We start from the raw sequence: 17,545 nt of genomic DNA, 5'->3' as shown, positions 1-17,545 counted from the left end.
AAGGTGGCTGCTAAAGTTGAAAGACACACGAGGAATGGATGAAACCCAGGCGTTGATTATCCAAATCTACTGCAAGCTTCAAGAAAATGGTACCGGAAGCATTTGCTGAAATGCTTTCAACTTCCGACCTTAAATCGCCTGTGCTGCCTGTCATCAATGCCTGAAGTACACTTGAATGGCCTCTACATCGAGAATTTACACTGCGAGTGTGAGACACATGCAAATGACCAAGAATAATACATTAAGACAAAAACAAATAAGCAAATCTTGGAATTTTTCATGCTAATGTTTCAAGATATTATGATTCTATCTTTGTTTTGTCTTAGATTGGTTACATTCTGAGTACTGATACCAGTAAAAGGGAGATTCGGCACAGGTCAGTTTCCCCAGCCTAGCTACTCAGCAGTACTATGAGCATGCAGAGCGAGAGCACACATGAGAACAAAGCCAGGAGGGTTAGCTGCAGGAGGAGGGGGTGGCAGGAGGCCATCTACAAAGCCAAGGGAAATGCGTGGAAAAACAGATGGTGGAAAGGAAGGAAAGACGTGAACATGGCATGACTTTGTGTCAGAAGACAACACAACCATGTTGTGTTCCACTCACTGTCAACACTGGAGGTTGGTGTGACATTAATTCATGGACTGGTTCGTGCACAGGTCAAGGTCATCACACAAAGCTGAAAGGATGTAGATGCCGTCCAGACTGTGCCATAAAACTTCATGCAAACAGGGGCTGGGATGTGGTGCAGTGTGATCTGAGTCCCTGCCACCATGTTGGAAGACATGGATTGAGCTCCAGGCGTCTGGCTGGAACAATCCTGGCTGCTGCAGCCGTTTGAGAAGTGAACTCGCAAATGCAAGATCTCTACCTCCCTCCCTTCATTCCTTTCTCCTATCTTCTCTTTCTTGCCCTTCAAATAATACACATGTAAATAATTTTGAAAAATAACTTGTCATAACTCATCCACAGTATTCTAAAAGCTCCCAAATGCTTGACAACTAAACCTGCAGTGGGAATGAAGGGAATAATGCGTATTCCGGTACAAAGTTCTTCATTCTCAAACCAGAAAGGAAGCTTAAATATATTCCAAGACTTCAATTAATTACATAGATGTGAGGGTAGACTTTAATAATAAGAGAAGCCAGTAGACTTCTGACCAACAATTAATCTGTAACAAATATTAAGTTTAGGAATGATTATACATTTATACTATATTTCTTAATAAATTTCCTCACATAAATTGTCCCCAATCTATAAACCAATTTTAAACAAAATCCATCATGTCAGGCACTTTACATCTTATTCTATTTATTGCACCATTTCTCATCAGAAACCTTTCAGCTGTAATGTAGTTTCATGGGAGAGTATCTCATTAGAGTGGCCAAGATAAAGTTCTTTTCGAGATAAAGTAATTATAGTGATTGTAGAAGGAAAAAAAAATCATCCAAGTTCTTGGCTGCAGTAATCTCCTGGTTTCTGATTAATTTTAAGAATAATAAACTGCGTGTAAACAAAAAGATGTTAGCAGTGGATAATTCGAGCTTCCCAGAGTTGGTGCAGGAAGGAAGAACAATTTTCTAGCTGTAACCAGAACTTAAGGGTTGGAGGACTGTGGTCCTTGGCAACTACTGCAGGACGAATGGCTGTATGCCCTGGCTCACTTCCACACCCATTTTAGCTGCTCTTGCATGGTTATTACAGCCCATGGCCTGTCCTCTGCCAACATCCTAACAACATCTTTAACTCACTCCTATGAGAAAGACATGTCAGGGTATCCGCTGGCAGCTAGTGGCCCCAGTCCTCTGGGATGTAGCAAATGACCACGGCAGTGCTGGTGGAAAGGGATGGACACCTCATGAAACAGCAGGGAAGAGCACTGTCAGAAGGGGAGAGCGGAAAGGGGGTCACCTCAGAAGGATTTCCAGGGACACACCCTCGTTATCACCCACTGGCCTATGCCACCAGCCCAGAGACGCCTGCTGATGAACCACACAGCCTCTGACAGCATCTTCCTGTACACACAGGGGGCTGGGGGCATCTTGGAGAGAAACAGTGATGCAGGCTATATTAAATCCCGGAAAGTCATCTGTTGTGCTGTTTTGGAACACAATCGAGCAGAAGCAAATTAGCACAGACACAGCAACCCCCGACTTGCTTCGAGCCTGTCTCATTTCCACATGAACCCCAGGATGCAACATTTGAACTTGCAGCTAAAGATGGAATGCCTACTTTCCCATCAGCTGGTGCTCACTGTTTTCAAGTATGACTTCATATATTTTTTTTAATATTTGCCTTTAAAGGTTATTTATTTATTTATTTATTTATTTATTTATTTATTTGAAAGGCAGAGATACAGAAATAGGAAGAGGAAGAGAGATAAAGAAAGGGAGAGACAGAGAGACAGAAGAGATACTACATCTCAAAATCCACTGGTTCACTGCTCCCACGGCTGCCAGGACCATGGGTGGGCTGAGCTCAAAGCAGCAGCCAGGAGCTTCACCCAGACCTCCCAAGTGAGCACCCGGGCCATTTTCTATTTTCCAGGCACATTAGCAGGGAATCGGATTGGCAGCAGGCCAGCTAGGACTTGATCTGGTGTCCTTATCAGCGCCACAGGGAGCTTAAATGCTACACTACGGTAGTCCCTGAATGTCACATTTCTTAGGGATATTATGACTTAGTTGACTCCTTGGTCAAGGTCACCATGAAACAGAGGTTATTTTGATTTAGAGAAAATTTGATATCCAAGTTGATCCTTAACTCACCTTCAACGGGAGGTCAAAACTTCAGTTTTTTAATGCTTAGCAGCAGCAAGGGAATGGGTGCCACCTTCTTGCATTTCTGTCCCCAGTTCCAAATTAAATGTGAAACATGATTTAAATGAGACTCTTACCTATGACAGGCAGCTCACTACTGTCACGAGTACAGTGACAATTTGAATTGTAGATGCTGGAAGGCAGCAGGTAATAGCTCAAGTTCTTGGGTGCCTGTCACTCACACAGGAGATCTACATTGAATTCTGAGATAATGGCATTGAGATGGCCCATCTTGCACTATTGCGGGAATCTGGGAACTGAACCAGAGAATGGAAATTCATTTTCTCTTACTATTTACTAGTGGTTAAAGTCCTACCTTGCATGTGCTGGAATCCCATATGGGTGACAGTTCATTTCCCAGCTACTCAACTTCCCATCAAGCTCCCTGCTTGTGGCCTGGGAATACAATGGAAGATGGCCCAAAGCCTTGGGAGCCTGCACCCATGTGGGAGACCCAGAAGAAGCTCCTGGCTCCTGGCCTTGGATAGGCTTAGCTCTGGCCACGGTGGCCACTTGGGGAGTGAGAACCAGTGGATGGAAGATCTTATTCTCTGTCTCTCCTCTCTATAAATCTGACTCTCCAATAAAAATTAAATAAATATTGAAAAAAAATATACTGAAATCTGTCCATAGTGTTCTAATAGTAGGCATTTCCATGAAGCTTTTGAAGACATTGCCATTGTATATGTATGCATATGAGTAAGAATAACTGAAAAATAGCAATAAAGCTCTTAATACCGTAAATATTTATGGCCAGGCTATAGTGGTAAGTACTTTTCATGTGTGAATGAGTCTGCATGACATCTAAGGGAAGGATACTATTAATCCAGCGGACAGACAATCCCGATTGGACAGAGCTAGGAGCTCGGGACTTCAGCTGGGGCAGCCAGGCTCTCGGCTCACTTGCTTGCTGATATTGCACAGCAGTTCCATGGCCCCTGCCACCTGCCAGGTGCTTACCCTGTGCCAGGCTCTGCTGAGCAACCCTGTTCACATCCTATTGCAGCTCTGCAGCATGCTACGTGGGCTTAGTTCAGACACATGCTGCAGGCTGAATTCTCCTTTTCCCTTTGTTCCTCTCCTTAGCCTGTATTTTAAATGAGGAGTTTCAACACCCAGGATCTTAGCTGCCACAGCCCGTCTTCTTTGCCTCCTCATTGTGCTCAGAGCTGTGATGGCCCGATGCTCTTCATCCCCTACTAGCTGGCATTAGCACACGCCCCGTGCCCCACGTTGCACGACTAAGGCACACGGTTGTGCACCTGCCGCCTCATGCTTCCTGTCAGTGTTAGATCACCTCTTCTCTCAAGAGCCAGAGAATGAACGCTGCAGGCTGGCATCATGAGCTCTCACTCTGCCCTGACCACACAGATGCATTCAGAGGCTTTCCAATAAGATTCTGTTTATCAACACTTGGGTCCCAAATTTATATGAGGTTCTTGGCTCTTCCGGTATCATCCAACTTTTGCTTTCCCCCAACAATTGAACAAGGGAAAAGCCAAGCAGTAGGCTCTGCTCCTGTTCTGTGCGGATCCTGTCAGTCGCCTTTTACTGAAGTGTAACTCACATGCAGTAACCTTGAATGCAGCGATGTTAAACAGTCCAGTGGATTCGGACATAATGTGCGTACACACACAACCATGGCAGCATTCCACAGAGCAGATCAATATGTGAAATATTTTCCAATAGCTTAAGAAGTTCCCTCACATTGCCTTCTGAATGACACCCCAAACAAAGCCAAATCTCTTTCTGCCATAGAAACAGTCACCGTACCTGCTTTCAAATGACCTGGGTTAAAGTAGGAAAAGGGTGTCCCTGAGCTGCCTAAACTTGAGAGCAGAAAGAAGTCTACATGACAAAGACCTGTTTGCAAACCAAACTTCTGCTGCCATTAACCGTCACAACCGCAGGAAATACTGCTTTAAGTTTTCTCTTACAGATGAAGACAATCAGCAACATAAAAAGGCAGCTCTGTTCACACACGTGGCTTTTGCTTTGCGGTTTCACGCTGAGGAAGTGTCTCCTTACCTGAGCCAAAGTGAGTGTGGCTTGTCTGCAGGTGCCACACTGAACCCTGAGTTTTCCTGGCTGCACTCTCTGACAGGGGCCCTTGCAGTAAACGTAGAAGCTCTTGTAGGCAGTTCTCCCTGCAGGGAGGAAAAAGCAGAAACAGAACTAATCAATCCTGAGTCCAAGCAGACAGGAAACTCTTTCAAGGCTTGTTAGAGGCAAATTTCAAATCTCACCCCTCAGGAACATTTTGAATCATTAGTGGAATAAATATTCCAAGGAGAAAACAACAGTTCAATGAAACAACCCAGTTTTATGCCCAAGCGAGTGTGTTTTCTTTTTCATGCTAACAGCCCTGTAACTTACTCAGCCAAGTAAGCAAAGTGCTGCCAAGTGTGCGAGCCAAGTGCGCTTGCAACACAGCAAAATTAAGTGCCATTTACTGGTGAAGTTTGAAAAGGGGATTTTAACGTTGAGGGCCCATGACAAACAGAGAGACCACTGCTCCTGAAGCCTATTTCAGCGTCTGCTTCAGCTGTGAACACTCCAGACACCCCATATCACGCCACCTACAGAGACAAACCAGCCCACTTCTCATACTCTGAGTGACACGGTCCATTTGCCAGGTTTCCAGCAAAGACTTCTGCAGTCCCACATGGGATAAAAACAAGAGGCCTGAGCCCTGGCAGCTCAACAGACCCAGCAGCCACATGCAAACATGGAGGCTTTGATTTCACTGATATTCTCCATCACCACCCAGCAGCCATTTCAATGATGCATGTTCAAGGTTAAACAGGAACAACAGAAAAACCCCATAAACACCTGTGATCACTTCCTCAGACGCTTCCACACAGGGGTGGGCTTCCTCTGTCAGTCAGAAAGGTCTTTTCAATGTTTTCCATGCATGTAGAGAATTAAGAAGAAGATAACCATCTTTCTAAACATTCTTACTTCTAAACCCACCAAATGGCTGCTTCCTTTAACTATTACCATGCTGGTACTGAGTGAGTCACAGATAAACCTTTAAAATTTATTTTATTTTATCATTACTCTTAACATCATGAATGCTTTCAGCCTCCAAAATGCTTCTGTCTGTATGAAATAATTACCACACACTTAACAATAAAACAACAAGGGATTTCAAAGTCTCATGTAGCCCCATTTGCTTCACTAACACACAAATGCAGCTGATAGAGAGGAGGGCTTTGCAGCACAGCTGACTGAGCCACCACTTGGGATGCACACATCCCATTCCAGAGGGGCTGCTTTGTGTCCTGCATCTACTGCCAGTTCATTTTCCGGATAACAAACCTCTTGCGAGGGCACCGATGATGGTTCAAGAATCTGATTCCCTGCATGCAAGTCCCAGTTCCTGGATTCTTATCCTAGCCTGACCCAGCTATTGCTACTGCAGGAATATGGGGAATGAACCAGTAGACAGGAAGTCAATCTCTCTCTCGCTCTCTCCTTGTCTGTTTGCTCTGCCTTTCAAATAAGTAAAAAAAATTCAAAACAGGAAGGCCTCTATAAACATAATGGAATGTCATTAATGAAGTTACCTTTACCAACATGGACTGTGACAATACATTGTAAAATGTGAAGCCCAATGAAGATCTCCAGGTTTATAATTCTATCTTATATTTGCAACGTAACATTACCATAATCATTATTCTCTAGAGATTAACATTAAGCTTCCAGTGTGAAAAGCAGGAGCAAATATGTTGATGCAGAACTACTTTTAAAAATATTTTTATTTTTCAAAATCTTTTATTTGTTGTTATTATTATTATTATTATTATTTTATGATACATTTCCATAGGCCCCTGAGATTTCCTTTAGACCCTCCCCAATCCCCTCCCACCAAGTTCCCCTATATCGTTACTAATGTATAATTCTTCACACACAGTCATATGCTCATCATTGTGGGCATGAATAATGGCAGAGAGTCCATCATCCTATCGTCATATAGTAAACAGTTTCATTGAGAGTCCATCTTTAGTCTGGAAGTAGAGATGCATACTGCATTGTATCCTCACATCTGGATATGTTAGTCTCCATTTCACAGTTACTGTATGTCCCCTTAAATGAAGAGCCACAAAACAAAATCAACATCAGGGAGAAAAAAGAAATTAACACCACCATGAAGTTAAATAATATGCTACTGAATGACTAATGTGTCATTGAAGAAATGTAAAAGAAAATCAAGGACCTTCTTGAAGGAAATGATGCTACTGTATGATCTATGAGTCATTAAAATATTTTTAAATATTAAATATATTTATTTTATTATTTTATGATACAGTTCCATAGGCTCTGGGATTTTCATTCCTCCTTTTCCAAATCTCCCTCCCCTATATCATTACAATAGTTCAGTCCTTCATCATCAGTCATATGTCTATCACTCTGCTATTTAAGTGTATCCAGACATTGTAGATACAGACAATGGCAGAGTCCAACATCCTATGGTCAAGATATATTTAACAGTTTCATTGGGAGTCCATCTTTGATTTGGAAGTAGAGATACACATTGCATTGTACCTTCACAACCCAAATATGATAGTCTCTATTGCACAGTCACTATACATCCCTTTAAGTGAGAAGCCATAAAACAAGGTCAGAAACAGGAAGAAAAAATTTAAAAGAAGTTATAACATGAAGTTAAGTAAGATGCTACTGAATGACCATGGTGTTGCTGAAGAAACGAAAAAGGAAATTAAAAATCTTCTTGAGGCAAATGATGCTACTGTGTGAACTATGAGGCAATGAGGAAATTAATAAGAAAACTTTTTGAATGAATGAAAATAAAAACAAAATTATTAAAGCCCCTGTGATGTAGCAGGAAAAAAACAGTATTAAAAGTGCTACCGATTTTGTAATTGCTTGAAAGCTGCTTTATATCAGGGAGAACATACGATATTTGTCCTTTTGGGATTGACTTATTTCACTGAGCATTCTGTATGGAACCATTTGATTGCAAATGGTAGAATTTCACTCTTTCTAATGGCTGAGTCACATTCCACAGAGTTGCTGTATTGCACTTACTTTATCTACTCCTCTTTTGATGAAGAAGAAATGGGTAAGAAAATGAACAGACTTTTTTTTTTCAAAATAACAGATTCAAATGGCTATAAGACATTTGAAAAAATGCTCAGGCTCTCTAGTTGACAGAGAAATACAAATTAAAACTACATTGAGGTTCCACCTAATTCCAGTGAGACTGGCCCACATGCAGAATTCTACTAACAACACCTGCTAGTAAGGATGTGGGGAGAAAGACACCCTACTTCACTTCGGGTAAGAGAGTGGCTAGTACAGGCATTATGTGGAAATCAGTATGAAAAATGCTAAGAGAACTGAAAATTTATCTGTCATGTGACCAAGCTATCCCACTTCTGGGAATATATCCAAAGGAAATGAGACCTGCATGTGAGAAAGGGATCTTCAATCCTATATTTGGAGCGTCACAACGTACAACAGCAAACACATGGAGCTATCCTTTCTCATATCTCTTTGAAGTTTTAATAATTTGACAAGTGACATATTCAAGTCTATGAAAATCATGCTGCCATTAGTCAACAGAATAACTGAATAAAAGAGACTCTTAAGGTAGTGCCCATCATCAATGTAACATGGAATTATTTATTACACAGATTTATCTGTACTGCAGTAACTGGCATGATATTCAGACCACAAGAACTGTGGCACTTTTAAAGTGTCCTAAAAGAGGTTTGCAGAGGAGGTATGGACCCTTCCCATTAAAGCCTTTGCTAGCAGTAGCAACAAATACTATTTCATGAACTTTTCAACCAGTAAAGATGAGACAGTAAAATAAGAGGAAGAAGAGGAATGGGGCCAACAATAGTTTCTTGAAGAGGATATGGGGTCACACTGCTGACAAAGAAAATTTGATGACATTCGAAGTAACCCCTCAGAAAAGGCATGAGACTGAAGGACTCTGCTGTCTCCCCAGAGCAAAAACGATGTAGGCAAAATTGCTTCTGCTCAAGCTCTGTCCAGGCAGGAATGTGAAGGCCAGGAAACTCTTCCGTCTGTGCACACTGCAACCTTCACAGTCCTTGAGAAGTTATTCAGAAATACTGCAAACCAATGTCTGTGCCCCAGCAGCATAAAGACGACATGCAATCCATTACACATTGCTTCCCAGAGCTAGCTCAAGTTGGGGATTAATAGCCAGGCTAAGGAAGATCAAGGTCGGGCCAGTCCTGGCTGCCACACATTTCAAGCTGTTGGCTTCACTCGACCAAGCAGCCAGGGCTCCAGGTAAATCTTGAGTGCACAAGCACCTTTCGGGTGCCTTTCTCCTGCTATTTGGCTACACAACACAATTTAAACTTGGCGAGCATCTCTGGGTCATGCTGTGGCCTGCAGGGTGTTGGATGGGAATACAAACAAATAACTCCCTGACAGTATTCTAGGCAGCATTCCCACTGGCCTGGCTGAAGGGCTTGCAGTAAGAACTCTTGCATATGGGGTCATAATTCCTAAAGGAACAGCAAGGCCGCTGGATGAATGATCTGAACAATTTTTCTCAAGGTGTATGTCTGTCCCTGATCAACAGCATGAATCTCCCCCTTTCATTTCTTCTTGGGTTTTCAGATCCCTTTTCTCTCGTATTCTACTTTTTCTATGGTCACATTTTCCTTCTTCACCCAAAATAATCAAAATAGCTTATGTTCAGGTTTATAGGAGTTCCTTTTTTTATCTAATAAGTTTTTGAACCTTGAGAAATATTAAACAAATTCTCTCCTTACTTATGATTCATTAACTATAACCACTCTGCCGCATTCGCTGCACTCTAAGTGAAGTTGTGTGCATAGAGATGGATGTGTAATTTACGCGGCTGAAGCATTTGTAATTAAGACACAGACGCCACACTCCTTCAACCCGAAACCCTTCAACATGCTAAAAACATGACAAAACTATGAGCCTGTGATTTGATTACTTCAACAGTTCTACTTACTTATTAACCATTTTATGCAGAACAACTACAATGTTTGGCAAGCTGTTACGAGAGGTCAAGACAAAATTACTGGGGGAAGGGTGTGTCAAACCAGACTCTCAAATCCTCCCAGAGAGCCTGCTGATAATCATGAAGTTCTTCTAGGTATCCCAAGCCATCAAAAATCTTCCATAATTATTCTATCATATGCCAAAAGGTTAATCTGTTTAGGAAATAATTATTAAAGGTACACTGGGTTCACTCAAAAGTTCCTTTTAAAATTTTTTCTACAGAGAATTTGAAAGCAGGGCTAAGGTCAGAGCTACCAAGAGGTCATTCATGGGTCCTACCACTCCTTTACACTCTAGTTCTATCCCCTTTGATTTTTCTGCCCACTCTGCCCCATTAACACAATCCATATTCCACGCTCCTCTTTCCCCTTTGGTTTTCTTGGTCCAAAGACTTGCTGAAAGTATGAACAGTAGTTACAATGTACCAAATACAGGTCATTAAAAAGAATACATATTATTTGCTTTGTTTTTCCTTTTTTGTTCTTTTAAAAGTCAGCATAATCATCAAAGTTATCATTTTTCTTTTATGTATTTTAGATAATGGGCTTGCAGCCTGAAGACTGTTTTGATAAGACAGATGGATACTTAAAAAAAGCCATTTTCATCCTGATGAAAAAACTTCTCATTAACTTCAGAAGTTTCCATCACCGACTGTTGCAGAGCATCAAGAATTTAATTGCCTGAGTGATTTGTTTCCAAGGACAGAAAGAATAAACTTTAACATACTTTATACCTAGATAATATAGTGTTCAGTATTGATAGATTATAAAAGAGTAAGATGGCAGGGCACAATTGATTTAAAATCTGTGCCACATATGAATATGGTGGAACACTGAGTAGTACAGTGTTTTTCAAAGGGCTTCTCTACTGAAGGAAGCCTGTCCATCTTACTACACTGTACACTTGTATGTTACATGTTCCCGATTATCCACATCCGGCTTGCAGAGCTTGAAACTTGACTAGGAATGATCCTTGGTTTTATCAGCTTCAAAGAATTAATGTTTAAATAGCTGCATACGGGCAACAGCTACCCAATGAGACGACATGGAAGAATGAGAATAAATATTCCTCTTCAGCCTGCCCCCGTTTCCTCCCTCTCCAGGAATACTGAACACAAGTGACACACTAAAGAAACCCTCCTGTCATCCTAGGATGTATGATAACTCACGTTTAACTGCGCTGGTATAAAAACTAGTGTTAGCTGGAGGAGAGATAAGATTGCTAGACATTGAGGCACTGCAGGGAGCTCCAAACAGAGAAGAGACAGGGAGGATGACCAAGGCTATTTGGCCGTCGCGTGTCCACTTCCCATGCCAAGTGTGTCAGCTCTCCACACAGACATTGATTGCATTGGTACCATCTCCACTTCCAACTACACCTTTGAAATCTAACCTGTTCTCTCAAGATCCAGTTGGAATGGCACTTCCTGTAAGAATTCTCCACAAAGTCATGCCACTAACCTAAACAGTAACACGGAAGACCATGAAACACCCAGTTTTTCATGTCATCTTTCAACCATTTGACTGGCCCAAAATAGGCATTTGGGCACAAGCCCCTGACATGAAGCTCCCTTTCAACTTTGCCAAATCCTCCCGTTTCCTAGGATGCCTCCTGGTAGTTACAGCTCCTTCCCTCTTGCTTCTTTCCGTTTACAGCTGTGTCATTTTTGCGTAAACATCAAGGTGGCACTGAGGTGGCATTGTACTATCACCACCATCTCATCCGTTTCCCCTAGTCACCTTAGGATTAAGCTGAGTCCGAATCAGTCTCTACAAATCTACTGTGCAAGAGATCCATGATGAGAATTTCAACAGCTGTGTTAGGGATCAGGGCAATGGTAGCTGGAGAGGTACAGAGAATCTTCCAACCCACGTTTTCCAGAACTCTTCTTATTTCTGTGTGGTGGATGTTCAGTCAATTCTTGACCACATTTACTTGGATGTATATCTCATAAAACAAGTAAGCAGTAACAAAATAGCAAACAAAATCAGTATGGTCTCGAGTCCAGCAGGTGCATCTGGAAAGATCCATGGAAAGAGTACTCATTCTTTCCCATACTGACTGAAATAACTCAGTTGTTTTTGTTTTAACAATTTGTAACATTATTAGTCTGAAACTATTCCACACAAAATCACTCCAGTGGTAAATCAGCTCTTCTGCATGGCATCTTGCTTTGGGTAATCAGAATGATGAGAATCATGTCCAATTCAATCTACTGCAAACTGCTAGGGAAGGGAAATGCTAAGTTTGGTAGGTGAAATTCACCCTTGATTAGCCCACTGCAATATGTCCACCATTTGCACTCTCTGGGGAGGTCAATGAGCACCCCCACATCTGCTCCTCTAATGATTCTGTGAAGTGACCAGTGTCCTGTCATGCTACTGGGCTGGATCACGCTTGCCCTGTGATTCCTAGACACCCCCAGCCTCAGCCCAGGAAGTCTCACAGACTTAACACACTCACCCTGCCTTCAGTGAATACAACCTCCTCACATATAACAGACATCTAGTGAATTGCCTGGAACTTAGTAACTACTCAATAAATACTTGCTAGGCCAATGCATTTTCCTATATTTTAAATGTTCTCAAAACCATAGCAGGAAAGATAGTGTGAGAGTCAGCAACAAACCTAACAGAGGATGTAACCATAATTATCAAATCTTCAGAATATACTTCCATAAGTCAGATCTCTGGATTAGCTTCACATGCTGTTTGTATTGATGGGTTACTGCATTTGAAATCAACAGCGTTAACTCCAACTTGCCATAAGAAATGATGCATAAGATGAATAAAAAAAAATATCGAATTTGATGAAAGTAAGTGTCACAGAGAAATACTAAGATTCTGAACATTTATCATGTTGAGATACTTTAAGACAGTTATTACATAAATGCTTCTCACCCCAATCCGTGTCCAATAGATTATTACTCCCAACTGAATCCAATTGCACTATTCCATGTTTTAACAAGCCTGAAACTTAACTCCTGTGGAGTAACCAAGGTGACGCTATATAATAAACAACTCCCAATTACATAACCGCCCATCCAGCGCATGTACTTTCAAACATGGTTAGCAATCTCCAAGAAAAAGCTACCTTTAAGAGTTATAACTTAATTGCTGGTTTTTGTGCTGGCTTTTAATTAATGTATCTGCACAATAATTTCATCTGGTGAAGAGAAAGTGCTGATTGAAACTAATGCTCTTGCCTAAGCTTTTTTTTTTTTTTTTGGTTGTTGCTGCCAATTTATTTTTTCATTATTCACTTTGTGAGTAATAATGAAACCTCTTGTGCCAAGACAAAACTACAAAGCAAAACATGATTTAAGCATTAGATTTAAATAAATAACAAGGTTCAAAGCCAAATGGAGTAAATTAAAGTTGCTTTTTCTTCCTTTTAGTGGGCAGGGGGGAAGGGCAGAGTTAAGACAAGTGCCAGCCAAGTCACAGCACTCTAAAAAGTAGACCAAACACCTAAAGTTGAACTTCATATGAAAAAAAAAAAAAAAGAATGAATCTTAAATGAAATGTCTGTGTAGGCTTAAAGTGCAAGCCATAATACCTACATCAAGTGTAAGCCTTGCTTTGTCTCTTGCATTGGTCAAACCCTCGGTGCTCCTTTTCTCATATGCAAAACGGAAATGATGACAGTCACTAACCCACAGACCACTGCAAAGGCTGGAATTAGTAACGGAGGGAAGTGTCGGATGTAACAGTGACAATGCAAGCCAAGATTCTTGGGTCCTAATTTGCAGGATTGAGTCCAGTCCTGCTGCTCTGCACCCTAGGAGACAGCAAGCGATGACTGAAGCAGTGAAATCCCTGCCGTTCATGTGGGAGAACTGGATGGAAGTCCCAGCTTCCAGCTGCATCCTCAACCACAGCTACTGTAGGCACATGGAAAACAACCAGGACGTGTGGACGCTTTCCTGCTGGATCCCCAAAATACATAGATATTAGGATATACATATATAGTTAATACATGAACACACATATATGTATAAACCTATGTGCATATACAGAAATATAAACATAAAATAACAAAGCAAATCACTGAGTGCAACGTCTGACTCAGGGAGTGTCCCAGGCAGTCACTCTCTGCACTTGCTCTGCCGGGTTTTTAGAACACAGGCTTCTCCTATAAGGATTTGGACTTCTTGCTTCCATGGGTGATCATGTCTCTGATTTTTGAATGCTGGCATTTGCACAGTTTTACCATTTTAAACCAAACCCAGGTTTTAAGAAGTAGTGTAGATATAATTCTTAATTAATTCATTTGAAAATTGCAGCTGTATTTTTAATCATATGATGGAACATAAACTGTGATACAAAGTCCCTACATCAATTTGAAATACAAGACAATCACAAGTCTTTCAATGCATCTTTACAGCGCAAGAGGCCTAGGTGGATGTGAGCAAAACTAGGATGTGAAAGAGCAAACAAGGAATATGGATCCAGGCTAAATGATGAGATTTCCACGGTAACTGATGCCCTCTAAGAACTTAAGATCACCAACCAAACTGAAAGCTGCTGTTAATCTGGCTGTGAAATGGCACTGATGGGTATTTCAACACATTGTAAAAGTTCCTGGCAAAGTCAGACTTGCTGAGTGTCCATTCTTGGAAAGCCATGCAGGCTGCTCATTCTGTACCCGAGGGAGCTGACTCAGCACTGAGCAGAACCCCAAGACAGCCACGGGGTTCATCGGGGAGAGGGGTGGTTGAACACAAGCTTCTCTGATGGCAAAGCATGTGCTCCTGCCCGCCAAGTGACAATGACCTCAAGTCAGAGGCGCTGCTGTTCAGAACAGCAGGAGACTGATGATGTGGCTGGCCGGAAGGGCTCCTGCCCACAGGCTGAGATTCCCAGGCTGCTGTGAGTGACCACCAGGACAGCTCCTGTGCCATCTCTGCCACCCAACTGCCTCCTTCAACTGCACTAAACCATTCATGGACACTTCCAATAACTTTTAACAGTCTGGCATTTGGCATGCATATGTACACACAGCAATTACAATGAGGAAAATTAAATCTCATTTTAAGGGTTAGCACAGTTTACAAATGGATAGTTACACCCAGAAATGGTTACTGATGCCATGACCTGACGGGTCTTAGAAATTCTTATTTATGTTTAAAGATGTGGCACTTTTCTTGCTATTTAAAAGAACACAAAAAATGTAATTGTAAATGTTCTAGCTGTTAGCGAATGAGAATTGTGAAGTACATGAAGAGTGGAGGGCAGGGCCGGAACTAGGGAGACCAGCAGGCCAAGGGTGCATCTCCACACTCCCTGCTTCTCACCTGACTTCATCCGCTACAGCCAGTACAATTAGCTTCATTTAAATAGTTAAGCATGCTATTTCCTATCTACACTATTAATACTAAAGAAATCTCTTACAAATATAGCGCTTTATGTCTATATGAAATAATAAGACAAAACATACAATGCTAATAAACCTGGTCTTTCTCAGTGCTGACTTCAAAAAATAATCATTGGTAGCAGCAATTCTACTACCTCTTAGAATAGGTGAGAACTGTTTTTCTTTAATGGCACAGTGATTCATTGAGAATGCATGGCGAAGTCATCATGGTTAGGAGAGAATTTGTTTTGACTCTTATTTGTTTATTTGAAAGTCAGAGAGAAGGAGAGAGTTGTCCTGTGCTGATTCACTCCTCCACAGCCAGGGCTGGGTTGGGCTGGAGTCTGGATCTCCCGCCTGGCTAGCAGGGACACGTGTTCCTGCTGACTCAGGGCACAGATCAGCGGATAGTCAGAGGCAGAAGCAGAGCCAGAACTCGCACTCGGGCACTTCTGGAAGTCTACAGCGACACCTGCACTGCCACACCATGCATCCGCCACTGACTATTCCTTCACTTGAGGCTGACCACATCATGACTGATGTCTGCTTCTGAAAGGGCACGCTAGATTCATTCTGGGCAGGACACTCTCCACAGGTGCTCAAGGACCATGCCCGTCCTGCCAGATCATGAGTCCTGAGTGAAAGAAGATTCTAGAAACCCAGGGGTGTCACGGGTGTGCATCTTGTCCAGCTCAGGGGCTGCATCTTTCCTACTGAACACTGACTGCCTCATGTTAAAGGTCTGTGGCACACCAGTATTCCACCTCCATGGTGGAAGATCTTGATGAATTTATCACTCCGTGGGAAATAAACAGCTTTTGCGATTTAGGAAATCTTGGTTACTGAAATGGAAAGATTAGCTTGGGTTGGGACAAATGGTAGTAAGAAAGGAGGGTGATGAGGCTGAGGAAATGAAACCAGTAGAATCTTACCAACATTCCAGCCAGCAACAACACAAAATCTTGCATACGCTGGATAGTACAAAGCCTGAGAAAAATCCCACACAATGACCGTGACAAACAATTCAACCACGGCACATTTAAAATTCAAGAACAACATTGGCAGATTCAGATACTGGCTAGACTGTAAAGTCGTGGGGCTGTACTGAGTTAAGGATGAAGTACAGCCTCAAGCAGCTGTCTCTGGAAGAATCCATGACTTAAGTGTACATTCTTCCCCTCTCACATTTTGTCTCACCTGTGTTTTATCAACTTTTGTGTTATGGGTGACCTTAGAAACTGGTGGGCAGAATCATGCTTTCCCAGATAACTGAGCGGGAAACCACAGAAGTGCAAGCTGCCTCAGCTCCCTGTGTGTCCTCCCTGCAGCACCAGGCTCCCAAGCCCATCCTCTTACCTGCTGCCCCCACACACTGTATGCTTATTCCGTTGTAGGACCCAAGCTTCCTACCTTTTTCATCTCTAGTTCTCAAAGCCTGACAAGCAGTAAGGAAACCAACAATGCTCATAGTCAGACTAGTAGTACCCACAGGATGGATAAAAATTACAGGTTAAATAAGCCAAAAAATACTAACATGACTATATTTCGCCAAGCTCTTAGTTTTGGGTCTCTCTTAGTTCCCCAGGTTCTTCATTGTGAACCCATTTTCCTATGTTAGTGTGTGCTCCTTCTCAATGGGTTCTTAACTTCATGGTCTCCTTTTGTTATTATCACATAAAATCCCAAGCCCCCAGAGATACTGAAAGCCACAAATTACATGGACAACTACATTTGCATGTTAGAAATACTTAAGAAAATTATGTGGCAAGGAATGAACTTGGCATTTTATTTTATCATCATAAAGATGTTTCACCAATAATCATGAAATAGAGATTAAATATTTCTTAAAATAGCACTAGATGCACTCATCATAGTTAAGCCAACTTCAGAAACGCTTAATTATTCATTCTCATTCATTTGGAAGGCAGGGTGATAGAGAAGGAGTCACAGAGAAAGACAGTCCCATACCCTGACACTCCAGGAGCTGGTGCAGCATAGTGCCGGAGTGGGGAATTCAACCCAAGTCTGCCAGCTCAGCGGCAGGAACACAGTCAGCTGAGCCATCAGTGCTGCCTACTGGGAAGCTGGGGACTGGTGTCAAAGCTGGGACTCAGGCATCACGGCCAGCCTGATTCTCTGAGATCGATAGTTCCTAAAACAGGTATTAATGTTAGTGAACTAATTTTTTTGCCCTTTGAAATGTAGGTTAATAAATAATGTCTTCTGTTACATGATGGTATGCTATAGGTATCTGGCAAAAGCAGTTAGGCCCAGTATGTCTTGATACAGGTGTGCTTGTGAACAACGCTCTCCATTCCTCCCCCTCAACTCTG

The 17,545-nt window shown here is 42.0% G+C and overlaps 1 protein-coding gene across 2 annotated transcripts in view; it reads right to left on the bottom strand.

Moving 5' to 3' along the window:
• PRKN (parkin RBR E3 ubiquitin protein ligase) overlaps positions 1-17,545 on the bottom strand; it is a 1,179,505-nt gene that overhangs the window by 709,810 nt on the left and 452,150 nt on the right. For both annotated transcript variants that reach the window (XM_058656181.1, XM_058656677.1), the window contains exon 4: positions 4,845-4,963. In XM_058656181.1, coding sequence (XP_058512164.1) covers positions 4,845-4,963 — 119 coding nt within the window. The remainder of the gene's footprint in view (positions 1-4,844; positions 4,964-17,545) is intronic.

This window comes from Ochotona princeps, chromosome 1 (assembly GCF_030435755.1).
Source record: "Ochotona princeps isolate mOchPri1 chromosome 1, mOchPri1.hap1, whole genome shotgun sequence".
NCBI classification, from domain to species: Eukaryota; Metazoa; Chordata; class Mammalia; order Lagomorpha; family Ochotonidae; genus Ochotona; species Ochotona princeps.
The sequence above is the reverse complement of the archived record's forward strand: the minus strand, read 5'-3'. Positions and strand labels throughout refer to the sequence as shown.